The 23,711-nt window shown below is 42.5% G+C and overlaps 1 protein-coding gene across 13 annotated transcripts in view; it reads left to right on the top strand.

The window, feature by feature from the left end:
* Positions 1–23,711, top strand: part of tacc2 (transforming acidic coiled-coil containing protein 2) — a 225,407-nt gene that overhangs the window by 14,730 nt on the left and 186,966 nt on the right. For all 13 annotated transcript variants that reach the window (XR_004414162.1, XM_033033794.1, XM_033033792.1 and 10 more), the window contains exon 2: positions 23,000–23,196. Coding sequence is in view for 12 of the 13 variants with exons in the window: in XM_033033794.1 (XP_032889685.1) it covers positions 23,000–23,196 (197 nt within the window). In the remaining variant the exon portion in view is untranslated. The remainder of the gene's footprint in view (positions 1–22,999; positions 23,197–23,711) is intronic.

The raw sequence follows: 23,711 nt of genomic DNA, 5'->3' as shown, positions 1-23,711 counted from the left end.
TTGTCTTAAATTTTCGGTATGATCTATTGAAGTTATTTTCACCGCTTGGAGTTTTACAGTTATTAAACAGCATCTTTGATGATTCCAGGCGGCAGAATTTTTGACTGGGCAAAATATGGGCATTCATTTATATTTTGATTCATCCTTTTAGCCAAAGGCTACTGAAGCAGATACAATCATATCCTCACCTGCAAGCCAGGAATCTACAGAGGTATTGTGAATGGCATTTTGCTGGGTATCCTGCTCGCTGCATCATGAGCTGGACCAGAACTTTACATGGCTTGCTATTTCTCCAGCACAGAATCTTTTGCTGTGAATATCATACATACCCATACAATCAGTGCATGCAACCTAACATAATGCAAGCTAATGTAATTTAAAGAACAATAATCCTACTTGGACTAGAATGAGACATTGTTGTGACCTGCTAACATGTTGCAGTGGTAATGCATAACTGCAAGCATCAACTGAATGTAAATTGATATCACTAAATTGTGGTTCCTAATTTCCTAATTTGTGCTGGTGCAATGGATGCAGCAATTTTTTTTTTAAATTGGCAAGGTAGTTTAAATTTGTCTCCACTTATTGTCATGTTGCTGATTTGCTTCACTCATAGCTTTCACATAGAAACATAGAAAATAGGTGCAGGAGTAGGCCATTCGGCCCTTCGAGCCTGCACCGCCATTCAATATGATCATGGCTGATCATCCAACTCAGTATCCTGTACCTGCCTTCTCTCCATAACCCCTGATCCCTTTAACCACAAGGGCCACATCTAACTCCCTCTTAAATATAGCCAATGAGCTGGCCTCAACTACCTTCTGTGGCAGAGAATCCTACAGATTCACCACTCTCTGTGTAAAAAATGTTTTTCTCATCTCGGTCCTAAAAGACTTCCACCTTATCCTTAAACTGTGACCCCTTGTTCTGAACTTCCCCAACATCGGGAATAATCTTCCTGCATCTAGCCTGTTCAACCCCTTAAGAATTTTGTAAGTTTCTATAAGATCCCCCCTGAATCTTCTAAATTCTAGCGCGAACAAGCCGAGTCTATCCAGTCTTTCTTCATATCCTGCCATTCCAGGAATCAGTCTGGTAAACCTTCTCTGTATCCCCTCTCATTCACATGTTAGTTAACCAATTGGAAGAGTGTTAGGAAGACACTGATGATACCTCCAGGGATAACCATATAACAATTACAGCACGGAAACAGGCCATCTCGGCCCTTCTAGTCCGTGCCGAACACTTACTCTCACCTAGTCCCATCTACCTGCACTCAGACCATAACCCTCCATTCCTTTCCCATCCATATACCTATCCAATTTATTTTTAAATGATAAAATCGAACCTGCCTCCACCATTTCCACTGGAAGCTCATTCCACACAGCTACCACTCTCTGAGTAAAGAAGTTCCCCCTCATGTTACCCCTAAACTTTTGTCCCTTAACAGCGATAGGCCCAATTGATATTGTAAATTTATAATAAGCTCAATCCGATGTTGCTAGAACTAAATATTGACAAAGAAAGACACAAAGCACTGAAGTAACGCAGCCAGAATTCCTGGAGAACATGGAAAGGTGATGTTTCGAGTCAGGACCCTTCTTCAGAAGCACTTTGTCTTTTCTTGTGAGCCAGCATCTGCAGTTCATTGTTTCTACAAGAACTAAATATTGTTAGATGCTGGATGCTCCAAAATAACTGCTTTTATTGGAACTTGAGAAAATTAAAGATAAATGTTTGAACGAGTTAAATAAATAGCCGAGTATTGAAGCTTCTGCCAAGATGTTTCAGTAGAGTTTGATGGTGCAACAGTAGAATTGCTGCCTTACAGCGCTTGCAGCGCCAGAGACTGGTTTGATCCTGACTATGGGTGCTGTCAGTACGGAGTTTGTATGTTCTCCCCATGACTGTGTGGGTGTTCTTTGAGATCTTCGGTTTCCCCCCACACTCTAAATACGTACAGGTTTGTAGGTTAATTGGCTTGGATTTGTATACTTGGTATAAGTGTAAATTGTCTCTAGTGCGTGTAGGCTGTCAGTGTTGCTCACTCTGTTAATTGCCCCTAGCATGTGTTAATGTGCAGTGCCGTCTCGGTGGGCCGAAGGGCCTGTTTCTGCACTGTATCTCTAAACCAAACTATAGTAACAACACCTAGTATCTACTATGTAGAAGGTACGTCCAGTTCAGAAAAGGCAGGTTAAATGCAATTGTCACCCAACCAGTCTGCTCTCAATCATCAACAAAGGGATAGAAGCTGTCATTGACAGTGCTATCAAGTGGCATTTAGTTACCGATGATAACTCATCAATACCCAATTTGGACTTTGCCAGCACCTCATCACAGTCTGGGTCCAAACATGGATGAAAGAGCTGATTCTAGAGGACAGGCAAATTCAACTGCCCTTGACATCAAGTCAGCATTTGACCATGAGCATTACACCAAGACGCTTTGGTAAAATTCTAAAATCAATGGCTGGAGTCAAACCTATAGCTGTCAGAAGTTTATCATCCCAATACTATACCCTCAATGCAGGAGTTCATCGAAGTGATGCCCCATGCAAATATATCTTGATCTGCATCATCAAAGATCTTTCTTCCATTGTAAAAGGCTACAAGTTGGTATGTTGCAAAACCTACCTTCAGCGTCGCTGCAGATCTGTCCCAGCCCGTGTGCGTGATTTTGGCACCGTTGAGAGGGGGGCGGGTTTAAAATGCGATTTTCCCTAGGCTATTCAAATCGAGGTTGTTCAGCCTACTTAGTTGCTGATGAAAAATCGCTGGGACGTTGGTTCGCTGGAGCTATTTTTAAACTATATTGGTTAATTTAGTTGTTATAGTAAGTTAAAAATTATCCTCTAAACCTGCGACCGCAGACAACGGGACATCTCATACAGGGGACAACGGAAGGTAGGTTGTTTATTTTTACATTAAAAAGGGCTTCTTAAGATCCCTTTATACAAAGTTTAATGTTGCGAGTAGCTAATTTGGGGGCCCATTAAATCCTGCAGTATTTTTCTGGGCATATGGGGTACAAATCTACCGCAATGGGAATGTTCTAAACCAGCGCGTGCCACAGAGTTCCACAGGATCCCACTCGAAAGCTGATTTAAATGGCCATTAATTTACAGCAATTGAACACTAAATTCCTTCCATTTGGCCTATAGATTAATGTAAATGAGATTTAAAAATCATGTTTTATTGTGAATTCTTTGTGAATGTTATTTGGACACTTAGGCTATTTAAAAATGTTAATCTTTTCTTAAGAAATGGATAGATGCTTAGATCTAGTAATTGAAGTTTGGAATTAGCTACAATTGGGTAACTAACTAATTATATGCTTTAATTTCAAGTCATCCAAGTAAGATTGTTTCATATTTGTTTCAGAATGCTTCAATCTATAATAATTGAAAATTTCTTTCAGTTCTCTTAATTTTTAAGAAAGTTATGGCCATTTCACTGTCCTCGATCACAGCTTTTGTGTTAAGTCAATGGAAAATCAATAGGGAACAAGATGCTAATTTCCGAGTATGAAAATGGCCATAATTATTTTAATACTGAAGATATGAAAGTGAATTAGGTGTCAAATTAAACTTATTTTTGTGCTTTATCTGATGGGATAAATTGCAGACTTGATTTTTAAAATCTCAACATTTTGTAACATTGCTACTACAAGTGGGGATGCCTGCAGATGATTGCACAGTTCTATTCACAGCTCCTCACTAATTTAAGCAACTCGCCTGCATGCGCCTAGGCAAGTTCAGGCACGGGCTGACAATTAACTTTGTACCCTGAAAGTGGCAGGCTATTAACACCTCCACAAGAGAGAAACTACCTTCCCTTGATGTTAGCATAAAGTACATTTTGTATTTGTCAACAGGACATAAACGTTCAAAAAGTAGGAATGAAATGAGAAGAGCCAACACTAATGCCACCCAGTATTAAAATAAAAATCTAGAAACTTAGGTGTTCATTGGATAAACTTAACCTAAAAGGCATAAGGTGATAATAATGTATGATCATGGACTGTAGTGCAGTTAAAGGCATAAAAACATATTATATATTTGCCACTAGAGGACAGTGTAGTACAGAATTGTTCAGTTAAGTCTGCAATGCCTGGACTGAAACTCAAACGATTTTTAAATTTGCAGTTCTCACAGTAGAATTAAAAGGTATTTCACTGTTGAAAAGAATAGGTTCTAACTTGCCTATTTGTGCTTTACTGATGAATAGTGAACCAGAAATATGAATCTGAATTAGCTTAAATTGATCTAAAAATAATTATGTGGAAAATGTCATTTTATTTCCATGTTGCTTTCTGACATAGAAGTAGCTGTGCCAGCTCACAGAGCAATCAATCTCAATTCCCCACTAATTTTCACTGTAACCCATTCTCCTGATATTCCCATCAATTTCCCCTCTTCCATCCAGATTCTATCACTCAGTTACACTTGACTGGGTTTAGATTGTGCTATATTTGACTGCATGCATTTGATAAAAAAATCTCCATGTAGATACTCGGAAAGATAAGTGTAGAAAGAGAAGGTATTGCAGGTAAATGTCTGAGTCTCGTTCAGTGAAGCTTGTTTGGCATGCTTCAAACCAATCATTCGTAAACAGGTTTTGGTGAGAGTGTGGTCAATGTTATTTTGCTGTTGGGTTAATATGTGATCATTAATATTCAACAATTTGCTGCCATTTTGTGAACAGGACATACCAGGAAAAGTTCTATGTTGTAAGATCGAAGCCAGCATTGTAACTGTACTGGAACATCTTGGCGAGAGGTGTGGCTTTGGTGTTCAGCACCACAGTTGGGATGTAGCCTGGTCCCAATGTCTTTGCTATACCCACCGTTCTCGGTCATTTCTTGTGATATCCTGGACAACTAATATTATTGACTCAAAACCATCTTCCATTATGATGATGGTCTCTGGAGGTGGTCAATTGGGACTTGGGTAGATTGGTATAACTGAGGTTAAATTTACCTCTTGTTCTGTGGCAGAGCCTGGCTGATGGACATATTCTTTTGATCTCAGCTCTCTCGGTCAGTGGTGATGCTACCAAGCCACACTTCATAAAATATGTTGAAGTCCCCCACCTCAGCAATATTCTTGACCTTATTACTTTCAGCACATGCTGTAAATGTTATTGATCAGGGTGGAGCCAGCCGAGGATATCTGGAGGTGATATCAGAAAGATACCTCACCCGTGTCTGACCTAAACAGTGATAGCAATAACTATTGGCCTTGCCAACACCCAGTTCCCAAAAATGAATGTTCATAAGAAAAATAAACAGTAATTCCATGAATTACAAATGTCTGATTTACAAAGTTTTGTAGTAATATCATTGATTCTTCAGGGTATGTGCCTTCAATCTACAAGATGTTTCACTACTATGAACAGCGTGCCACCCTCTGTGTGTTCAAATGTACAGAATGCCTTTTGTCTAGCCATTTCGATGGACAAAATTTACCTTCAAACATTTTCAAGTACTGTAACACTTTTGTAAATTAAGCTACTCAACTTGTGGAAGAAGACCTCTTTCTGAGAGCACCATGATTATATTTCATTGGTAAACAATGGCTAAACAAAAATACTGTAATTCAAAAGTTCATAAATCATTTCAGAAAACGGAATTTCTGTGCGTGAAAATACAATATTGTTCTTTCATAAGGTACCCCTTTACCTAATAACATTAAAGATGAACATCCTCAAATGGTGGGGGGAACCGGCATTTATTCTGCGCCTAGCTGGCTCGGATTTCTGATTTAGACCCTAAAGTATAGATGAAAAATAATACAGGAAATTGTTGAATCACAAAACTGGGTGGGCTCTGTCTCTGGAGAAAGAAAACCTTTTCAGATTGACGCCTTTTCAAAAGAACCATTGGATTTTAATGAAATAATGAATGCTTTTTTAACATGAGATAAATATTTTTTTCTTTTTTATGGAATCACCAAATTCATGTCCTCGATGTCCTTCTTTCGTGACATAAATCAGAGATAATGAAGCATCTCACAGTGTTCCCACAAGTTATCTATATTGGTCTATGACTTACTGAATTTGGTGTCACCTTGATGGCCATTTTGAAGTGTGTACATAATGACAGCATTGAATGGGTAATGGGAATTTTGGACTTTGACCTGATTTTTCTTACGCGAACCAATGTTAGTTGTTTGTTTTAGCAGGTTTTTCTTTGCTGCTGGTTAACAAGATGAAAAATGACGAAAAGAACTCATCTATTTTAGGGAATTATTAAAAAGCAGGACACTGGACTCCTAAACAAAAATGTTGTTATTTTGACTTAAAAACTAGACTCTAAAAACTGTTCTGCATATCCTAGTAATGCTGAAACTGTTGGTCTACCCTTTTCAAGGAATGACTGATGCAAACAAGCTATTAGGTGGAGAAATGAGTAAAACAAAAGGCACAGCCAATGCTAACTGCTCTCAAAGGCAGGGCTGTTTTTGCTTATTCATTAACGCTGCTGTATTTGGTTAGGCTGTCAGTGTTGCTCACTCTGTAATTTGATCCCTGACGCTGAAAAGATGACCTTTGGCCTGCTTCCCAGCATTCACCTGTTAGAGATTTTTGCTAATCTTGTAATTCAGGAAGTTTTCTTAAAGCATATGGACTGTTGGTAGCAAGCCCTGGAGTTTGTTTTAGGAGTACTGTGGAAGGGAATAAGAGGAAAAGGTAAGAGATCTCAAACCAGTCAACACAAACTGAGCGTGGTGGTGTGGAGGGAGTTCTGTGGTGTTTAGTTAAATCAGAAATTGCTATTTTTTGCTAAAAGACAGACTGAAAGCTGCATGGCTCACTGTGACATGTTGTAACAGCCAGCACACACAGGAATGTGAGCGTTTGGATCTAATCGAGGAGTGATTGAACAGTGTGACATGTTGAATCAACCACCACACGCAGGAATGTGAGCGTTTGTGTCTAATCAAGGAGTGACTTGAACAGTGTGACATGTAACAACAGCCACCCACAGGAATCTGAAGGTTTATGAGGAGTGGTGCCTGTGTTTAAGCTGAATGTTACCAAGCTTGGAGAAAGAAGTGTATTCTTTCCAAATTACTTTTGTACGTCTTATGTGTGTAGACCTCTGCAAAGTGTGGATCAGTTCAAAAACAGCGATCAGCTTTGCTCAAGGGCACATAATTCTTCTGAAGGTCATGTCATTATTTAAGCGGTGCTGGAATTCACTAAAATGCTATTGTGTTGTGATTATGCTTGTTACCGGGGGCAGCAAACATGTGCTGTTAACTGAAGCCAACGGATTAAGAATACAAAAGCATTGTGTTCAGAATTTTGTTATGGCGTTCCATGGCTAAAATAAAGTAATTTTCAGTTCAGGTTAATGAGATTTGTGTAAAGTTTGCACCTTTTTATTCCACCCATTAATTACTGTTAAGTCTTTGTGCCATTTTAGGCTTGTAGTTACAGCCCCAGTGTATTTAAAAGTCATCAGTTAACAAGGTGATGATGGAAATTAGGTATTTTTTGTTGTTTATCTAATAATTTCAACATGGCAAACACTGATTGGGAGTAATTCAATTTGGTAATGCTAAGGCCAGTCTTCCCAGGCATTGTTTAAATTGATTGAAACCACATCCCCATCTGTATGAACCACGAATGCAAATGGAAGACAACTACCTTTACAGCACAGAAGGCACTGGGTCTCCCGTGCTTGGAATATTTCAGTGGTTTCCATCTTTCCACCATTCAAAACATTTATTTATTTCTTGAGCTTCTAACTGAGCCAAGAGGTGTGATACTGTTTTTTCATCTGCAAAGGAGGTTTTAAATGCACGCTCCACCCCATTTCCTGCATCTGACAGCTCAAAATAGATTAGATAGAGTGCATGTGGAGAGGATGTTTCCACTAGTGGGAAAGTCTAGGGTTCGAAGTCACGGCCTCAGAATTAAAGGACACCCCTTTCAGAAGGAGATGATAAGGAATTTCTTTAGTCAGAGGGTGATGAATCTGTGGAATTCTTTGCCACAGAAGGCTGTGGAGGCCGTCCATGAATATTTTTAAGGCAGAGATAAAGATATTTTTGATTAGTACGGGTGTCAGGGGTTATGGGGAGAAGGCAGGAGAATGGGGTTAGGAGGGAGAGATAGATCAGCCTTGATTGAACGGCGAAGTAGACTTGATGGGCCAAATGGCCTAATTCTGCTCCTATTGCGTATGACCTTATGAAAATAACTGAGAGTTTTGGTTTTCGAACCAAGCCGTGATGCTACCAGTCAATATACTCTCTACTGTACACTTGTAGAAGTTCAAGAGAGTATTCATCGTCATACCAAATCTCCACAATCTTCTAAGGAAGTAGAGGCATTGATGGGCATTCTTTAAAATTTGCCGGGTCTAAGATAGATCTTCAGAGATATGCACACCCAGAAACTAAAATTGATAACTCTCTCCACCACTAACCCATTGATGAAGATAGGTTTGTGCACCCTCGGCCTTTCGCTTCTAAAGTCATCAATCAGCTCCATGGTTTTACTGACGTTGAGAGCAAGGTTGTGTTGCTGGGGCCATTCGATCAGGAAATCAATCTCCCTCCTATAGTCTGACTCATCATCCGTGGTGTCGTCAGTGAATTTTACGATGGAGTTGGAACTGTGTCCGCGTATACAATCATGGGTATTCAAAAGACTGTGTGCATTCAACATATGGCAAGTGAAAGGGCAAACCAAGAGAGCAACACTGTCTTCACAGAGCTAGTAGAGCCTTGCATCGACTCCTGGGGAATAGGAATGTCTCATAACTCTTGGTTCACTCAAACAGAAAACCAGCATGCTGCCATCATCAATACATACACTTAAATCCCGGCAGAAGCAGTTGAAGACAGAGAGGAATTCTTGCATAACGCTGATCAGTCCGCACCCCAAGTGCAAATGGGCAACAAATCGATTCTGCTTGGTGACTTCAATGCTGTTCTGGAATGGATATGAACTTCTTGAAAGGTGTGATTGTCAGGGAATAAGTAGGGAAAGCTAACTTCAATGGAGTCCCTTTCCTGAGGATATGGTCTTGTCATGTCCAACATACTGTCTTGTAAGAGAAACAAGTTCATGCCTCAAGGCACATCCATGATCCAACTATTAGCACCTGTTAGAAAACATCATCATAATCCAAGTGAGGGATAGCAAGGATGTCCAGATTACCCACACCATGACAGGTGCTGAGAACTGCTGGACGAACCAAAGCCTTATTTGGTCTGTCAGTCTGGTCACTAACCAGTGATGGCAATAGAAACAGTAGCTCAGAAAAATCAAATTAAGTCAAGTCAAGAGAGTTTATTGTCATGTGTCCCAGATAGGACCATGACATTCTTGCTTGCTGTAAAATCACCGCTGAAGGACTCAAAAAGACCTTGCAAAAAGACCACCACCAAGGCTGCAGTTAATAGACCCAATCAGAGAGCATTAACAGTGCCTGAAGTCCACCATAATAAGCACCTCTGAAGAAACACTTTGTTTCTTTATCACCAAAGAATAGTTTGATAAGACCAACCAAGAAACTCAAGAACTAATTAATTGCAAATGCAGGTAATTCATGAACTAGAAGCACCACCACAGACTGAGGTCTGAAAGTTGAGGTCTACAAAAAGCCTCAGAGGTGGAAAGAACAGAGGAGATCCGATAAATCGGCAACAGCCTCAGCAAGCATGGATCCTTAACTAGACGTCGCAGTGACGCAGCTGGTAGAGCCATTGCTTCACAGCGCCAAAGGTCTGGGTTTGATCCCAAACTTGGTTGCAGTCTCTGTGTGTGTGTGTGTGGAGTTTGCATGTTCTCCCGGTGACCATGTGGGTTTCCTCCAGGGGGGCTCTGGTTTCCTCCCACATCCCAAAAACATGCTCTGCAAATTGCCCCAGTGTGTAGAGAGTGGATGTGAAAGTGGGATGCCAAAGAACTCGTGTGAACGGGTGATCAGTGGTTGGCGTGGACCGAGGGGCCTGTTTCCATGCTGTATCTCTAAACTAAACCGAATAACAAGACCAAACTTGCAGACCAAACACCCAAGCACCTATTCCACAGAGAGCTAAGCGGGAGAGCTTATCTCACATTCCCATATATTTCATCTTTTCTTAAGGTGTAGAAAGAGGTCATTGAGCCCATCAAGCCTATGGCAGCTCTGAGTTTCCCATCAGATGCATGAGCGCCTTTGACCACCCCATGGCAACTATTGACTGCAATCACGCTGCTGCCCTCGCCTCCTCCTCTCTCCTTCAGCTTTTCCAGTAATTTCACAGTAAAGCTTTTTATCTACTTATCGATTAATTGAGAGATACGGCATGAAAACAGGCCCTTTGGCCCACTGAATCCATGCCGACCATCGCTCACCCGTTCACATAGTTCTATCTCTTCCCACTGTTGCATCCACTCCCTACACACCAGGGGCAATTTACAGAGACCAATTAACTAACAGACCTACGCGGCTTTGGGATGTGGGAGGAAACTGGAGGAAACTGGAGAATGCTGTGGAGGCCCATGCGGTCACAGGGAGAATGTGCAAACTCCACACAGAAACACCCGAGGTCACGATCGAACCTGTGTTTCTGCAACTATGAAGCAACAGCTGTGCCTCTGCTGCCCATTATGTTATACGTACCAACACAAAAGCTGTCAAAAGTTTTCTTCGAAAAATTCGCACATTTTCTTCTGTCGTTCTTTACCTGGAAGTGGGGAGCATTCATAAGTCAGGATGAAAGTGATCTTAGAACTGTTCTTTTTCCTCATCACATCTCATTGTTCATTCAACCATTTGATCCAGGCAGCCACTGCAGTGTCATCATGCATCATGTAGAACCCTTGGTGTAATTAAATGTTCAAAGTCGCTTCAGAGAAATATTATCAAATGCACGGATTAAGATTAGTTACTTTTCCCTCACTGTGAACATTGTTCACTCAGCTGTTTGATGCATGCAACCACAACAGTGTCCTCTTACATTATGCAGAAGTATTGATGTCATTAAATGTCTAAAGGTGCTTCAGAGAAACATTACCAAATGCAAAGGATTAAGATTAGAGGAGGTGCAGCCTTGTCAAGAAGCAGACTTTCAGGAATATGCTGAAGACGGAAAGCGAGGAAGGTCAAAGTTAGCAATCCCATGAATTAAGATCCAGGCAAGACTGGCATCTGTTGGTGCCATTTAAAGATGCACACTCTAAATAATTCTCATACATATTTGTTATTTTTTCCCCTCGTGTGCTTCCGTTACTTTTTTGCTCAACTTGACTTTGCTCAACAGTTCCTTCTCTTTGGGGTTCTTTTCATACAATATGGAAGGTCTGTCTTATCAATAATATGTTATATTAATGTGTCATTGTGGGTAAAATGCAACCTCACTCCCACAGTGAGCGACACAAATGACCTGACAATTGGTGGAGTTTTAGATGGTCTGGGGGGTTGTCAAGGGACGCAGCAGGTTATAGATGAGTTAGAAATTTGGCTGGAAAATGGCAGATGGAGCTTAATCCAGACATGCCTGAGGTGTTGCATTTTATAAGATCAAAGGTAAGAAGAACAGTGGCGCAGCGGTGGTGTTGCTGCCTCAGCATCGGGGAACCGGGTTTGATCCCGACTACGGGTGCTGTCTCTGAGCAGTTTATACGTTCTCACCTAGTTTTCTCCGAGATCTTTGGTCTCCTCCCACACTCCAGACGTACAGGTTTGTAGATTCATTGGTTTGGTACAAATGTAAATTGTCCCCAGTGTGTGTAGGATAGTGTTAATGTGCAGAGATTGCTGGTCTGTGCAGACTCATTGGGCAGAAGGACCTGTTTCCGCGCTGTATCTCTAAACTAAACTTAAAAGGAGTGTATACAATACATTGATGGACAGAGGGATCTTGGTGTGCAAGTTCCTAGCTCCCTGAAAGTGGCGAAACAATATGGCGATAAAGAAGTCATGGGCCATGCTTCCATTGATGGGGCACTGAGTATAATAGTCGGCAAGTCATGTTGCCATGTATAAAACTTCAGTCTGGCCACATTTGGAGTATTATGTGTAGTTCTGGTCGCCACACAATAAGAAAGATGTGGAAGCTTTGGAGAAGGTGCTGAAGAGGTGCTGCAGGATGTTGATGGAAATAGAGATTGTTAGCTATAAGGAGACCTGACTGGTGATCTGATGACAGACAGCTGACTGTGACTGAGCCACAGGAGACTAAAGCTGGTAGAAGTAAAAGGAATTTATTCCACACAAGCAGGTCTTCTGGAGAATCTATTTCTCTTCTCCTGACACTCAACAAGACCATAGTTTCAATGGTAACAAATATACCTACATTCATATTTTGAGTGTAGATGGGTAACTTTTGAAGAATTATGTATTTACGTCCCAACTGACAGAACCCCTTTGAATGTTCAGATGTGAGTGGCTAGTCTGAGGGATTCTGAGCACAAAATACCGGACGCACAAAATATACTTCTCTTGTTTACAGCGTTAGGGATGGCTCCCTGGTAATACAAACAGCCAGAATATAGAAAGAGTATGGAATCAGAACAACCCACACCCAATGGCCAGTTTTGATGACCTTGAAGTATTAGTGAAAGTTAATTGTGAACTTTTTTTTTAAGACAGGTTCTTGTTTGAATTAACTAGCTGCTCCTGCTAGTCCCCAAGTCCTGAAGATATCCCAAATAATCCTTAAAAATAAATCTGTAAAATTACGAGAGGCATCGATAGGGTAGATGGTCAGAATCTTTTTCCCAGGGTGGCAATTCCAAATATTAACGGGGTTGAGGGCCGGGAAAAATTTAAAGGAAATCTGCGAGGAAGATTATTTACACAGCAAGTGGGATGTGCTTGCAATGTGTTGCCAAGGAGATGTCATTGAGCTTGTACAGCTCAGACGCATGCCCTTTGGCCCATCTCAGCCATGCTGACCACGATGTGTATCTGACCTAGCCCCATTGTCTGTGTTTGGCCCATATCCCTCTAAACATTTTCCAACCATAAACCTGTCCAAATGTCTTTTAAACATTGTAATTGTACCCTCCTCTACAGCTTCCTCTGGCAGCTCATTCCATATACCCACCTTGCTCTGTGTGGAAAAGGTTGCCCCTCGGGTTCCTTTTAAATCTTTCCCCTCTCATTTTAAACCTATGCTCTTGAGTTTTCGCCTCTCCTGCCCTGCGAGAGAGACTGTGACCATCCACTTCATCTACAGCTTTCATGAGTTTGTTTTACCTCTATAAAGTCAACTTCCTACACTCCAGGGGAATTAGTCCAGCACTTCCAGGAACTTATAATTGAAACCCTCCAGTACCAGTAAAGTCCTCGTGAATCTTTTTAACATCCTTTACAATTCCTTTCTATAGCAGGGCAATCCAAATTATGCGCACATAAAAGAGGCATTTAGACAGACACATGAACAGGCAGTGAATAGAGACCTAAAGGGCTATGTGCAGGCAGAGTGGATTAGTTTAATATGGCACCATGGTTAGTACAGACATGGTGGGCCGAAGGGCCTGTTCCTGTGCTGGATTTTGATCATTGTTTCTGTGTAAAGTGCCACCTGATTCAAGGTTTCAAGCAAATCCCAGTGTTATTAGATTTATATGTAGTGTTTGGTTGTTCGAGATTCAAATACGTTACACAGATACGTGACCGTTAGGAGGGGTGGGAGATTGCAACCTTCACACGGTCCGCCCTGTTTCGACTAATCCAATCAACCTGAATGCACAATCAAATAAGATCAAATAGAACAAGTTGTCCTACATCTTTAGGCTGTGCACGCCATACACAAGAAGAAGACTGTTAGGAAATAATGGAGCATATCATTTATACCGTTCAGATTACACTGTGGCACTTTTCTTAAACTGCAGAAGTCTGAGAGAGGGGGCACGTGGTATTGGAGAGGGACACAGGATAGCTCAAATTCATTTGCACTTTTAGTTTACACATATGGCGTGGAAACCTTCGGCCAACCAAGCCTACGCCGACCAGCAATCACCCCATACACTAGCACCATCCTACACACTGGGGATAATATACAATTTTCAGAAGCCAATTAACCTACAAACCTGTACGTCTTTGGAATGTGGGTAGAAACTGGAGCACCCGGGGAGAACCCACGCGGTCACGGGGAGAACGCGCAAACTCCGTACAGACAGCACCCATGGGTCTCTGACGCTGTAAGGCAGCAACTCTACTGCTGCGCCCTCGTGCCAAACTTGCTGCACCATCTTGCCTCCACTTTGTTGAGGCAAATGCTGCACTTCCTCTGAGGTAAACAAGATTAAGTCCTCTGACTTTCGGTTTTAATGTTTCAGAAATAAGAGGAGGAAAATCATCTGTCACTCCTTCACTGCATCAGTTGCCTGCCTGACCAATTTTACATTACAGACCAAAAGGGACCTCGTCCACACTAGCATGGTCCTCTTTAAATATGCAGATCAGGCTTTGATGATGTCATTGAGCTGCTATTTTTAGCTGGGGCTGGGGCTGGAGTTGGAGAGGGCACTGTGATCAGGTGGAGTCAGGGTGCTGCCCTTCCAGGCCAAACCTGCTGGACGCTGGAGCCGGGGCCAAAAGACATCCAACAAGGTAAGCTTCATGCATGCCTTGCAGTGCCAGTGGGCCTGGAGGGAGCAGAAGTCCTCTCCTGGCCAAGCCACCTCCCTCCCAACAACGAGGCATTGAGCTTGCAGGAAGGATCAATCATTTCCCTGGTGTCCCCCTGCCTTGAGACGTTTCATGTGCACAATATCACCTTCTCTTTGCAGTTCAGCAAGTTCAATGGACTCCCATTTGCCATAAAGCGGCATCACAGCACCAAAAAGATCAATTTTGGTTTTCTATTACCGACACAGAACTTTCCTCAGATGAGATTGCAGCGTAAACAATTATCTTCACACAAGTCAATCCATTTCCAGGAACCCGAAGAGTAAAATTGGAATCGCAGGTGCTTATTTTCAGGATCTACAATTGCCCTCAGAAATAGTCAGCGACAGGTTGTGACTTTGTCGATGGCCCAAGCGCTCTCTTGCTGTGTGCAGGCTGAAAAATAGACTCCGACCTAATTCAATTTTCCAGCACCAGGACAGTGTACCTTTCATTCACAGCTCTTCAAGTATAGACATACATTTTACATGTGGCGATGGTTTTTACCATCCTTTCAGGCAGTGAGCTCCCGACCACCCTCTGAATTAAAACATTTTCCATCATCTCCCCCTCCCCCAACCCCCACCCCTCTCCCTTCCCTCCCCTCCCCCCAATGATTACTGTGTATAAATTACCTTAAATCTTGGCTGCAGATTCCAGCATCTGCAATCTTTTGTGTTTCTGTTGAAATGGAGGCTCTCGGGTTTCAGCCACCTATGCTGAAGGAAGTAAGTCCTTACTAATCTACTTTATCGATGCCCCTCATATATTTGTGTGGGAAGGAACTGAAGTTGCTGGTTTCAACCAAAGACAGAGACAAAATGCTGGAGTAACTCAACGGGGCAGGCAGCATCTCTGAAGAGAAGGAATGTCTCCAGAGATGCTGCCTGCTCCACTGAGTTACTCCAACATTTTGTGTCTGTCCTCTCATAATTTTTTCGAGTGTTTTATTGTCATATACCCCAAAACGGAACAATGAAATTCTTACTTGCAGCAACACAACAGATATGTAAACCTATTACTCTGTAAAACCCATCATGAACAACAAAAATAAGTTCAGTATACATATATTTTTAAAAAAACAGGCAAATAAATAATAGTAAAGTCAAAAATAACGTCCCCAAGTCTATATAATTCTGAGCCTATTTGGAGGTTTATGTGTTTAATAGCCAGATGATCGTTGGGAAGAAACTGCCCCTGAACCTGGAAGTTCCAGTTTTCTGGCTCCTATACCTTCTTCCAGATGGCAGGGGTGAAATGAGAGGGTGGTGTGGGTCACTGATGATGCTGGCTGCCTTTTTGAGGCAGTGACTCTTGTAGATCCCTTCGATGGTGGGGGAGGTCAGTACCCATGATGGACTGGGCAGTGTTCACTACTTTTTGCAATCTTCTTTGTTCCTGCGCAGTCGAGTTGCTGAACCAGGCCGCGATGCATCCACTCAATATGCTCTCTGCTGTACAACTGTAGAGGTTTTGAGAATTTTATAAACCTCAATTTTCTCACCCCTCAACCTCATCTACCCGAAGAATGCAATCGTAGTTTATCCAGTCTTTCCTCAGGGCTCCAGTTTTCCAATTCCTATTTGTCCTTTCTGCACCCTCTCCAGTGTCTTCCCTTTTTGTCTTCAGTTTTGCAGATTGATTCAGTCTGCTGAGTTACTCCAGCACTTTGTGACGTTTCACCTGGAAAAAAAGGTGTTGATGCCGCTGGTCTGCACCAGTGAGCCCGTCTTCACCAGCTGCAGTCTGGTTGAAGTGGCTGTTGTCGTGACTTATGTTATAGTCCCTGGTTGGCAGGACTTTATTCAGACTACGACAGGCTCGGTCACAATGGGGCATCCTCCCCTCTCACCAGCTGTCTGCTTCCCCATCCACTGTCACCTCATCCTCCTCCTCCTGTTGCTTTGTCCACTCCACTGCTCTCTCCTCTGAAGTCCTTCTTCTCCGCCACAGTTGCTGTCATCTTCCAAGGTGGAGTATGTGGGCAACTCTGGGGGGGGGGGGGAGAAGCCGAGCGAACAGAGCATCGGCCAACAGGAAGAAGCTGCAGCTGGTGAGAGGGGACCGAGCGCGTCCTGTCTGTGGCGGCAGTCTGAAGAAAACTCCGCCAGCCAGTGGCTACAACATGAGCTGCAACAACAGCAGCATCAGCCAGACAGTGCAGGCAGCTGGTGAAGAAGTGCTTGCTGGTGCACCTTGCAAGCCGCGGGTAATGTCAGCAACTGTCGATAGGTCTGTCCGCTATAACCAAAATCCGTTATAATTGGGCCCCTTAGAACAAGGGTTTGCTGTATACTGAGGAGTCTCTGATACAAATCTTGATCTAATATGCCATTAACCTTGGATCCCATGGACTTCATTTCTGATGAGCTTGCCATGTGGGATAATGTCAAAACACTTGCTATGTAGACTACAACAAATGTATCATCAACCTTCCTTGTTAATTGCTCTAAAAAATCCAATCAGGAACTTCACATTGGCATATACAACACATTCTCAGATTGGTGGAGCAATTGGTGGGATGGATATTAGCAGTGGGATCATTATGTCTGCAGTGAATATTCACTTGGGCTGCAAAGCGGACGGATCAGGTTTATCAACAATGCAACAGTGATTTCATATCATGTCATTTTGGAGTTCAAAGCTTGAAGTACTATCCACACTCGACCTTGCACGGCAACAGGAGGTGGCCGACCCACCAGTGCCATTGCCCACCGCCAGCAGACTGATTTCTTGTGGATAATGAAAGAGTTCTGCTATCGTTTGACCCAGGTCCCCAGGTCCTTTGTGCTCTGGGTTGCACAATGTGGTGCCTTTTAACACTTCAACTCAAAACAAGTTGCTCCTGACGTGTGCATTGGCAGGCGTTCCTCTTTGAACACAGCACGGCTCGAGGAATGTGCAGAGGATATGCAGCTGCTAGAAGATGAGAGGGGGGAGGAGGCGGGGAGAAGGATGTTCGGCAGCAGATACAGTGTGTGTGTCTTGCAATTGAGTCAAAAACTCAGCATGGAATAATGTGTTGGACATGTGCACTTCAGTGCAGAATTTTACTGAATGTTGCAAATCACAACCAGAAACAGGCAGCGGGGGAAAGATCATAATGCTGGTGAATGTCAATGTGATTCTTACAGTGAACTCAAACACATTCAGCCTCTGCTCGTCCAGATATTGTATTATGTTTTCTATTCCAAGTTCATTCTCACCATGCAGGTACAGAGCAGAGAGAATACATGAGTTGCTGAGACTGTGGGTCTTCCCATTGTTTACATTGCCCTTGACTTTGTGCAGCAACAAGGAACTGTAGATGCTGGCTACAATACAAAAAACCCCCAAAGTTCTAGAGTTACTCAGTGGGTCAGGCAGCATCTCTGGAGGACATGTAAAGGCAATGTTTCAGATTAGAACCGTTCTGTAAATTGCTTTGTAATTGAAATGTCCCAACCCTGTCATGCACCTGGAACTGAAATGGATCCCACTGCAACAGCATCCAGCTTGTACCTTTAGTTTAATTTAGTTTAGCGATGCAGCAGGGAAGCTGGCCCTTTGGCCCACCGAGTCCACACCGACCATCGATCACCCATACACTAGTTCTATGTGAACCCATTTTCGCATCCTCCAAACTAGGAGCAATTTACATCAGCCAATTAACCTACAAACCCGCACGTCTTTGGAACATGGGAGGAAACCGGAGCACCTAGAGAAAACCTACGCAGTCACAGGGAGAATGTACAAATACTGCACAGACATCATGTGTAATCAGCATCTAAACCACGTCTCTACTGCTGCGCCACTGTGCCACCCCAAACCATAAATTGTTATACAGTTCAGTGCACAAAGCATTAGCAGCATTCACAGGGGCCTTACTTGTGGCAGTCCACTGTTTAGTTGTATTTTTATCCACCATGGCGTTTGGATGACACAGACAATCAGCCATGATATTGCTGTTGAATCCAAAAGCACAGTTCCTATTCATTAGTGAGTAGTAGGGGTGTAGTGGAGAGGGGGTGAGAGCAGTCAACTGTGCGCTGAAAGTGCTGCCACCCCTGAAGAGCTTGATAAATCTGGTGCTAGCATCCGTGATGGGCAGTATAGGAAGAGTATTTTTCACCGGATGCATGATGAGCATTTGCGGAACAGCAGCATGAGGCAGAGGAGGAAGAGCAAGAAATGCGAACATATGCAGCCCATCTTCTGCGGGGGCTGTATGTCAAGAGTCTAGAATGTTTTATAGTCACACAGTATGTCCCAGATAGAACAATGAAATTCTTGCTTGCAGCAGCACAACAGAATATGTAAACATAGTACACTGTAAGCAATTTCATAAACGAGAGAGAAAAAGAAAGTTCAGTATGTATGTATATATACACATATTCACAAATACACACATATATAGATCATACATATATATATATATATATATACACACAGACACGCACACACACATATGTGAAGAATGCATCTCAGTACAAAGCCATAACTATTTGCCACTCACCAACATTACCCTCATTTAGCTTCGCTGATCAACTCATGGGCATTTGACCACAATGCAAAAATGGACACATTCAAAAAGCAAATATTGTAGACCAAATTTCTAAACTAAATAATGCCATACCACAGACAGCAGTCAACTAATCATCTTTTGCTTTCCAAATACTTTGGTGTGTTTTTGCGTTTCACTTTATTGACACTCCACTCCCTCTTGCATAGCTGGTAAAAGGATAAGTCGAGCCATAGTCATACAGCACGGAAACAGGCCCTTTTGGATCAACTCATCCATGCCCAAGGTGCTCCATCTAAGCTAGTCCCATTTGCCTGCATTCGGTCCACATCCCTCTAAATCTATTCTATCCATGTAACTATTCACATGTCTTGGAGAATAACAAAGAACAGCAAAAAAAAAAAAGACATCAAGTGCTGGAGTAATTCAGCAGGTCAGGGAGCATCACTAGAAAATATGGGTAGGTGTTGGTGCCCTTCTTCTGACTGAAAGGTGACTTTTGGGTCCCAACCTAAAACAAACCTCAATCCAAAGGTGTACAGGTTTGTTGGTTAATTGGCTTCCATAATAATTGCAAAAATTGTAAATTGTCCCTCGTGTGTAGGATAGTGTTAGTGTATGGGGATTGCTGGTCGGCGTGGACTATGTGGGCCGAAGGGCCTGTTTCCGCGCTGCATCACGAAACTCGAAACTAAATTCTAAATTAAACAAGACAGAGAAAAGAAAAAGACTGAAACAACAAGACATTACTGCAGAAACACAATAGAAATAAGTCTATTGTCGTGCAAAAGGTAATCCATGGTCTTCCATTGCTCAGTTTGGATTAAGGTTTTGTAGATTGGTTAAAAATCTGACGGTTGTCCCTGAACCTGGTGGTGTGGGACTTCAGGTATCTCTACCTCCTGCCCAATGGTTGCAGAGAAAAGAGGGCCTGTCCCAGATAGTGGGTATCCCAGATGCCACTCCCTTCTGGCAGTGCCTCATGTAGATGCTTTGGATGGTGGGGAGGTCTGTGCCCATGAGAAACTTTGCTGTGTCCTCCAACTTTGCAGCCCCTTACATTCCGTGCACTGGAATCTCTATACTAGGCCAAGACACAACCAGTCGGGATAATTTTGACAGTGTATCAGTTTGTTAGAGTATTTGGTGACTTTAAATAGGTGAACGTATTAAACTTTAATTAAGTGGAGGTGCCGTTGGGCCTTCTTCGTGTTCACGTCCATGTGCTGGGCCCAGGACAGGTCATCCAAGATGTTAACACACAGGAATTTGAAGCTGCTAACTCTCTCCGCCACCGACCCACCCATGAAAACTGGCAAATGGTCTCCGAATTTCTCTTTTCTGAAGTGACATTCAGTGGGAAAAACTGTGGATTGTTTTGGGAGACAATTTCAAGCAGCACAGACGCATGTACATTGGCTTTGGACTTCACCATCTTGGCACAGGCAGCAGAACTCCAAAGACGTCCAGGTTTGTAGGTTTAATTGGCTTGGTAAAATTGTAAATTGTCCCCAGTGTGTGTAGGATAGTGTTAGTGTGTGGGGATCGCTAGTCTGCGCGGACTCGGTGGGTCGAAGGGCCTGTTTCTGTGCTTTATCTCTAAACTAAACGAAAGTTCAGAACGTTTGACTGACAGGTGGCAGCAGAGGCATTTGGCAGAGCAGCTGTGTGGGCAAAAAATAAACTACTGGAGGAACATGTGGGGGTCAGGCAGCATATGTGGAGGGAAATGAGCAGGTGACGTTCCCGGTAGGGTCTCTGCGTACACTGCCCTTCTGAGAGAGGATTGGAACTGTGGTACTCTGCAAGTGTCTTTACATGCTTTAATGCACAGCACAATGACAGTAACCTGCGCTTGCTGCAATCAGATTTTGCGTAGCTGGCATGTACTGCTGCTGTGCTATGATGCGATGGAAACTATCAGAAGCTACATCATATTTAATTGCACCAAGTCCACAAATCAACAGCGCTGCTGCTTTTTCTATAGAGTTTCCGGGCCCCACGTTGGGCATAGCTTTAGTTTTTTTAACCAAATTCATGCTGGGCACCTTTATGCACTTTACATTCAACATAAGATAATAGGCTGCCTGGCGCAAGTACATAAGAACACAAGAAAATAAGAGCATGCCATTTCCTTACCTTTCACTGTGATCATGACTGATTTACCCGCCTCTATTCCCTGCCGCGTACCAGTCCCAAGGGTCCTCAATTCCTTCGAGTTTCAAGAATGCATCTAACTGCAGCTTAATTTTCACAACCTGCCTTGAAAATAAATTTCTATGAAATATTTATTTTAAACGACTATCCCTTATCTCAGAACTATATTCCCTTGTTCAAGACTGTCCCATTGGGGAAAATGTTTCAACATCTACCCTGCTCTGCCACCTCTGTGATCTGATATTTCTCAATAAGGTCACCATTCATCCTTCGAACTTCGATATAGGCCCAACCTGTTTAGTTTCTCTGGACAGGACAATCCCTTCGACCCAGGAATTAGTCTGAGTGTTTATATATTTCTCTGTATTGCTCAGATTTGAAGTAAGGGATATATATAAACACTGGCGCTACAACGGACAAATGGTGTGTGTTATGGGGATGGTCATGGCTATGCAAAGGGTAAGCTTCAAACCTAACAAGGAGCAAGTTTCTGACTAGGTCAGTGCCAAATTTACTTATTAGTCTTTAGTTTTTTAAGGCTTTGTCATTTTAATTCACTTGCTTTAAGTGATGGCTTTGATCTCAAAAGGAGCCTGTAGGAGGGAAGGGGGGGAAAGCCTGTTGCAGGAATGATAACTATGTTCCCACTTATGCCAAGTGGACCTGAAATCCCCACTTCCATGACAAGCCATTCCTCTCTTGGGATTGCTTGTACATTCCTCCCATTTTGCAATGCTTTTGGAATTTCCTCTCTAATTCTGATTCCTGTAAATTGGCCTCTTCTATTTTAACTCTTAATATCTTTCACTTTCCTTTTGTTTGTTTCTCACAATGTCTCCTTTTTATTCCTCATTCTGCTTCAAAAGTCTTGGAACATTTTCTATCAAAAGGTACTATAGATTCGCAAGTTATTGTTTCTTTCCTTTCAATCCTTGTTTAGTTTAGAGATACAACGTGGAAACAGGCCTTTAGGCCCACCGAGTCCGCGCCGACCAGCGACCCCCGTACGCTAACACTATCCTACACACACTAGGGACAATTTACAATTATACCAAGCCAATCAGCCTACAAACCTGTGCATCTTTGGAGTATGGGAGGAAACTGGAGAAAACCCAAGCAGGTCACAGGGGGAACGTACAAACTCCGTACAGACAAGCAGCCTTGGTCAGGATCGAACCCGGGTCTCTGGCGCTGTAAGGCAGCAACTTTACCGCTGTGCCTCCGTGCCAGATCTGAGTTATCAATATTTTCCAATATAATGAGAAATATATTAGAAAATATGTTGGAAATGATGTAGTGCATCAGCAGAAATAATTCACACCAATGAATTCTCAAGCTAAGAAACATATCAATGCCAAAGTTCCTCTGGTGGGCTGCACTGTATTTACACTAGTGATGTACTGGTTACATAGTTTGTCAGTGGTAATAAACGAAGAAGATGTATCACAGATCACTGACAATGTTATACCCATTTATGGTACTAACTGAAGTGATTACTTCTGACGTGCCTGTTGAAAGGAAATGTGGGCTCTTTTCTGAGATGAAATACAAATGCATTTCCGTAAAGTGACCATGTAATAAATTCTAAAAGTCCATGCGACCGGTAGCTTCAAAAATGGTAATGGTTATATTTTTTAACACAGAGAGGTCTCTGAAAAAATATGTAATTTCTCTCTCAAGATCGGAGTGTTGATTGAATTTCTTCCTCTTCCACGTCAGGCAAATAAAAAGAAGAAAGGGCCTCTGGGTGGATCTCGCTCCAGTAAATATGTTAAGAACGAGCAGAATGTGAGTGAGGAGCTGGCAGGTTTGAGGAGGACAGGAGCTGCCAGTGATCAGACCTACACCGACAACACACAGCCTGCTCCATGCCTACTGGGAGAGAATATTGCTGCCTCAGCTGCAGAGAGTGCAAGGTAGGGAATGGACATTTGGGATTCATTGTGCTGGGACAGTGCATGAATTGTTAATGTTTGCAGAGCACACTGGAACTGTGAACTGTTAATTCAATTGGGAAAAGAAGCATGGTCTGCTCATTTTGCTTTTAATTATCCATTATTATCAAATGATTGTGCTTTGTTACTTGTTGAATGAACATCACAAATTTATTTTCCGTTTTTAACATATGCCTTAACTGATTATCAGCACTTGTGGTGGGTACACCAGTGGCATTTGGCTGAAATAGCAGCTGGTCTCAGCGTTGTTTTGTTTTTACTCTTGAGAATTTGAGTAAGAGTTAAAAAATGGATGATTATACAGGTGTGAAGCAAGATTCAGTTTTGGACACCAATGTCGTGGGGTCAAAGATGTCCTGATGCAGAAGATATAATATCATTGGAGGCAGTCCAAAATAAATTTATCAGGCTTTCAGGCTGAAACCATCGCTGGTTGGCAGCAATCTGAAACAAGTTGTATGAGCCTTAATATAAAT

The sequence above is a fragment of the Amblyraja radiata genome, chromosome 15 (assembly GCF_010909765.2).
Source record: "Amblyraja radiata isolate CabotCenter1 chromosome 15, sAmbRad1.1.pri, whole genome shotgun sequence".
In the NCBI taxonomy this organism is placed as follows: Eukaryota; Metazoa; Chordata; class Chondrichthyes; order Rajiformes; family Rajidae; genus Amblyraja; species Amblyraja radiata.
This window is presented reverse-complemented; position numbering and strand designations above follow the sequence as displayed.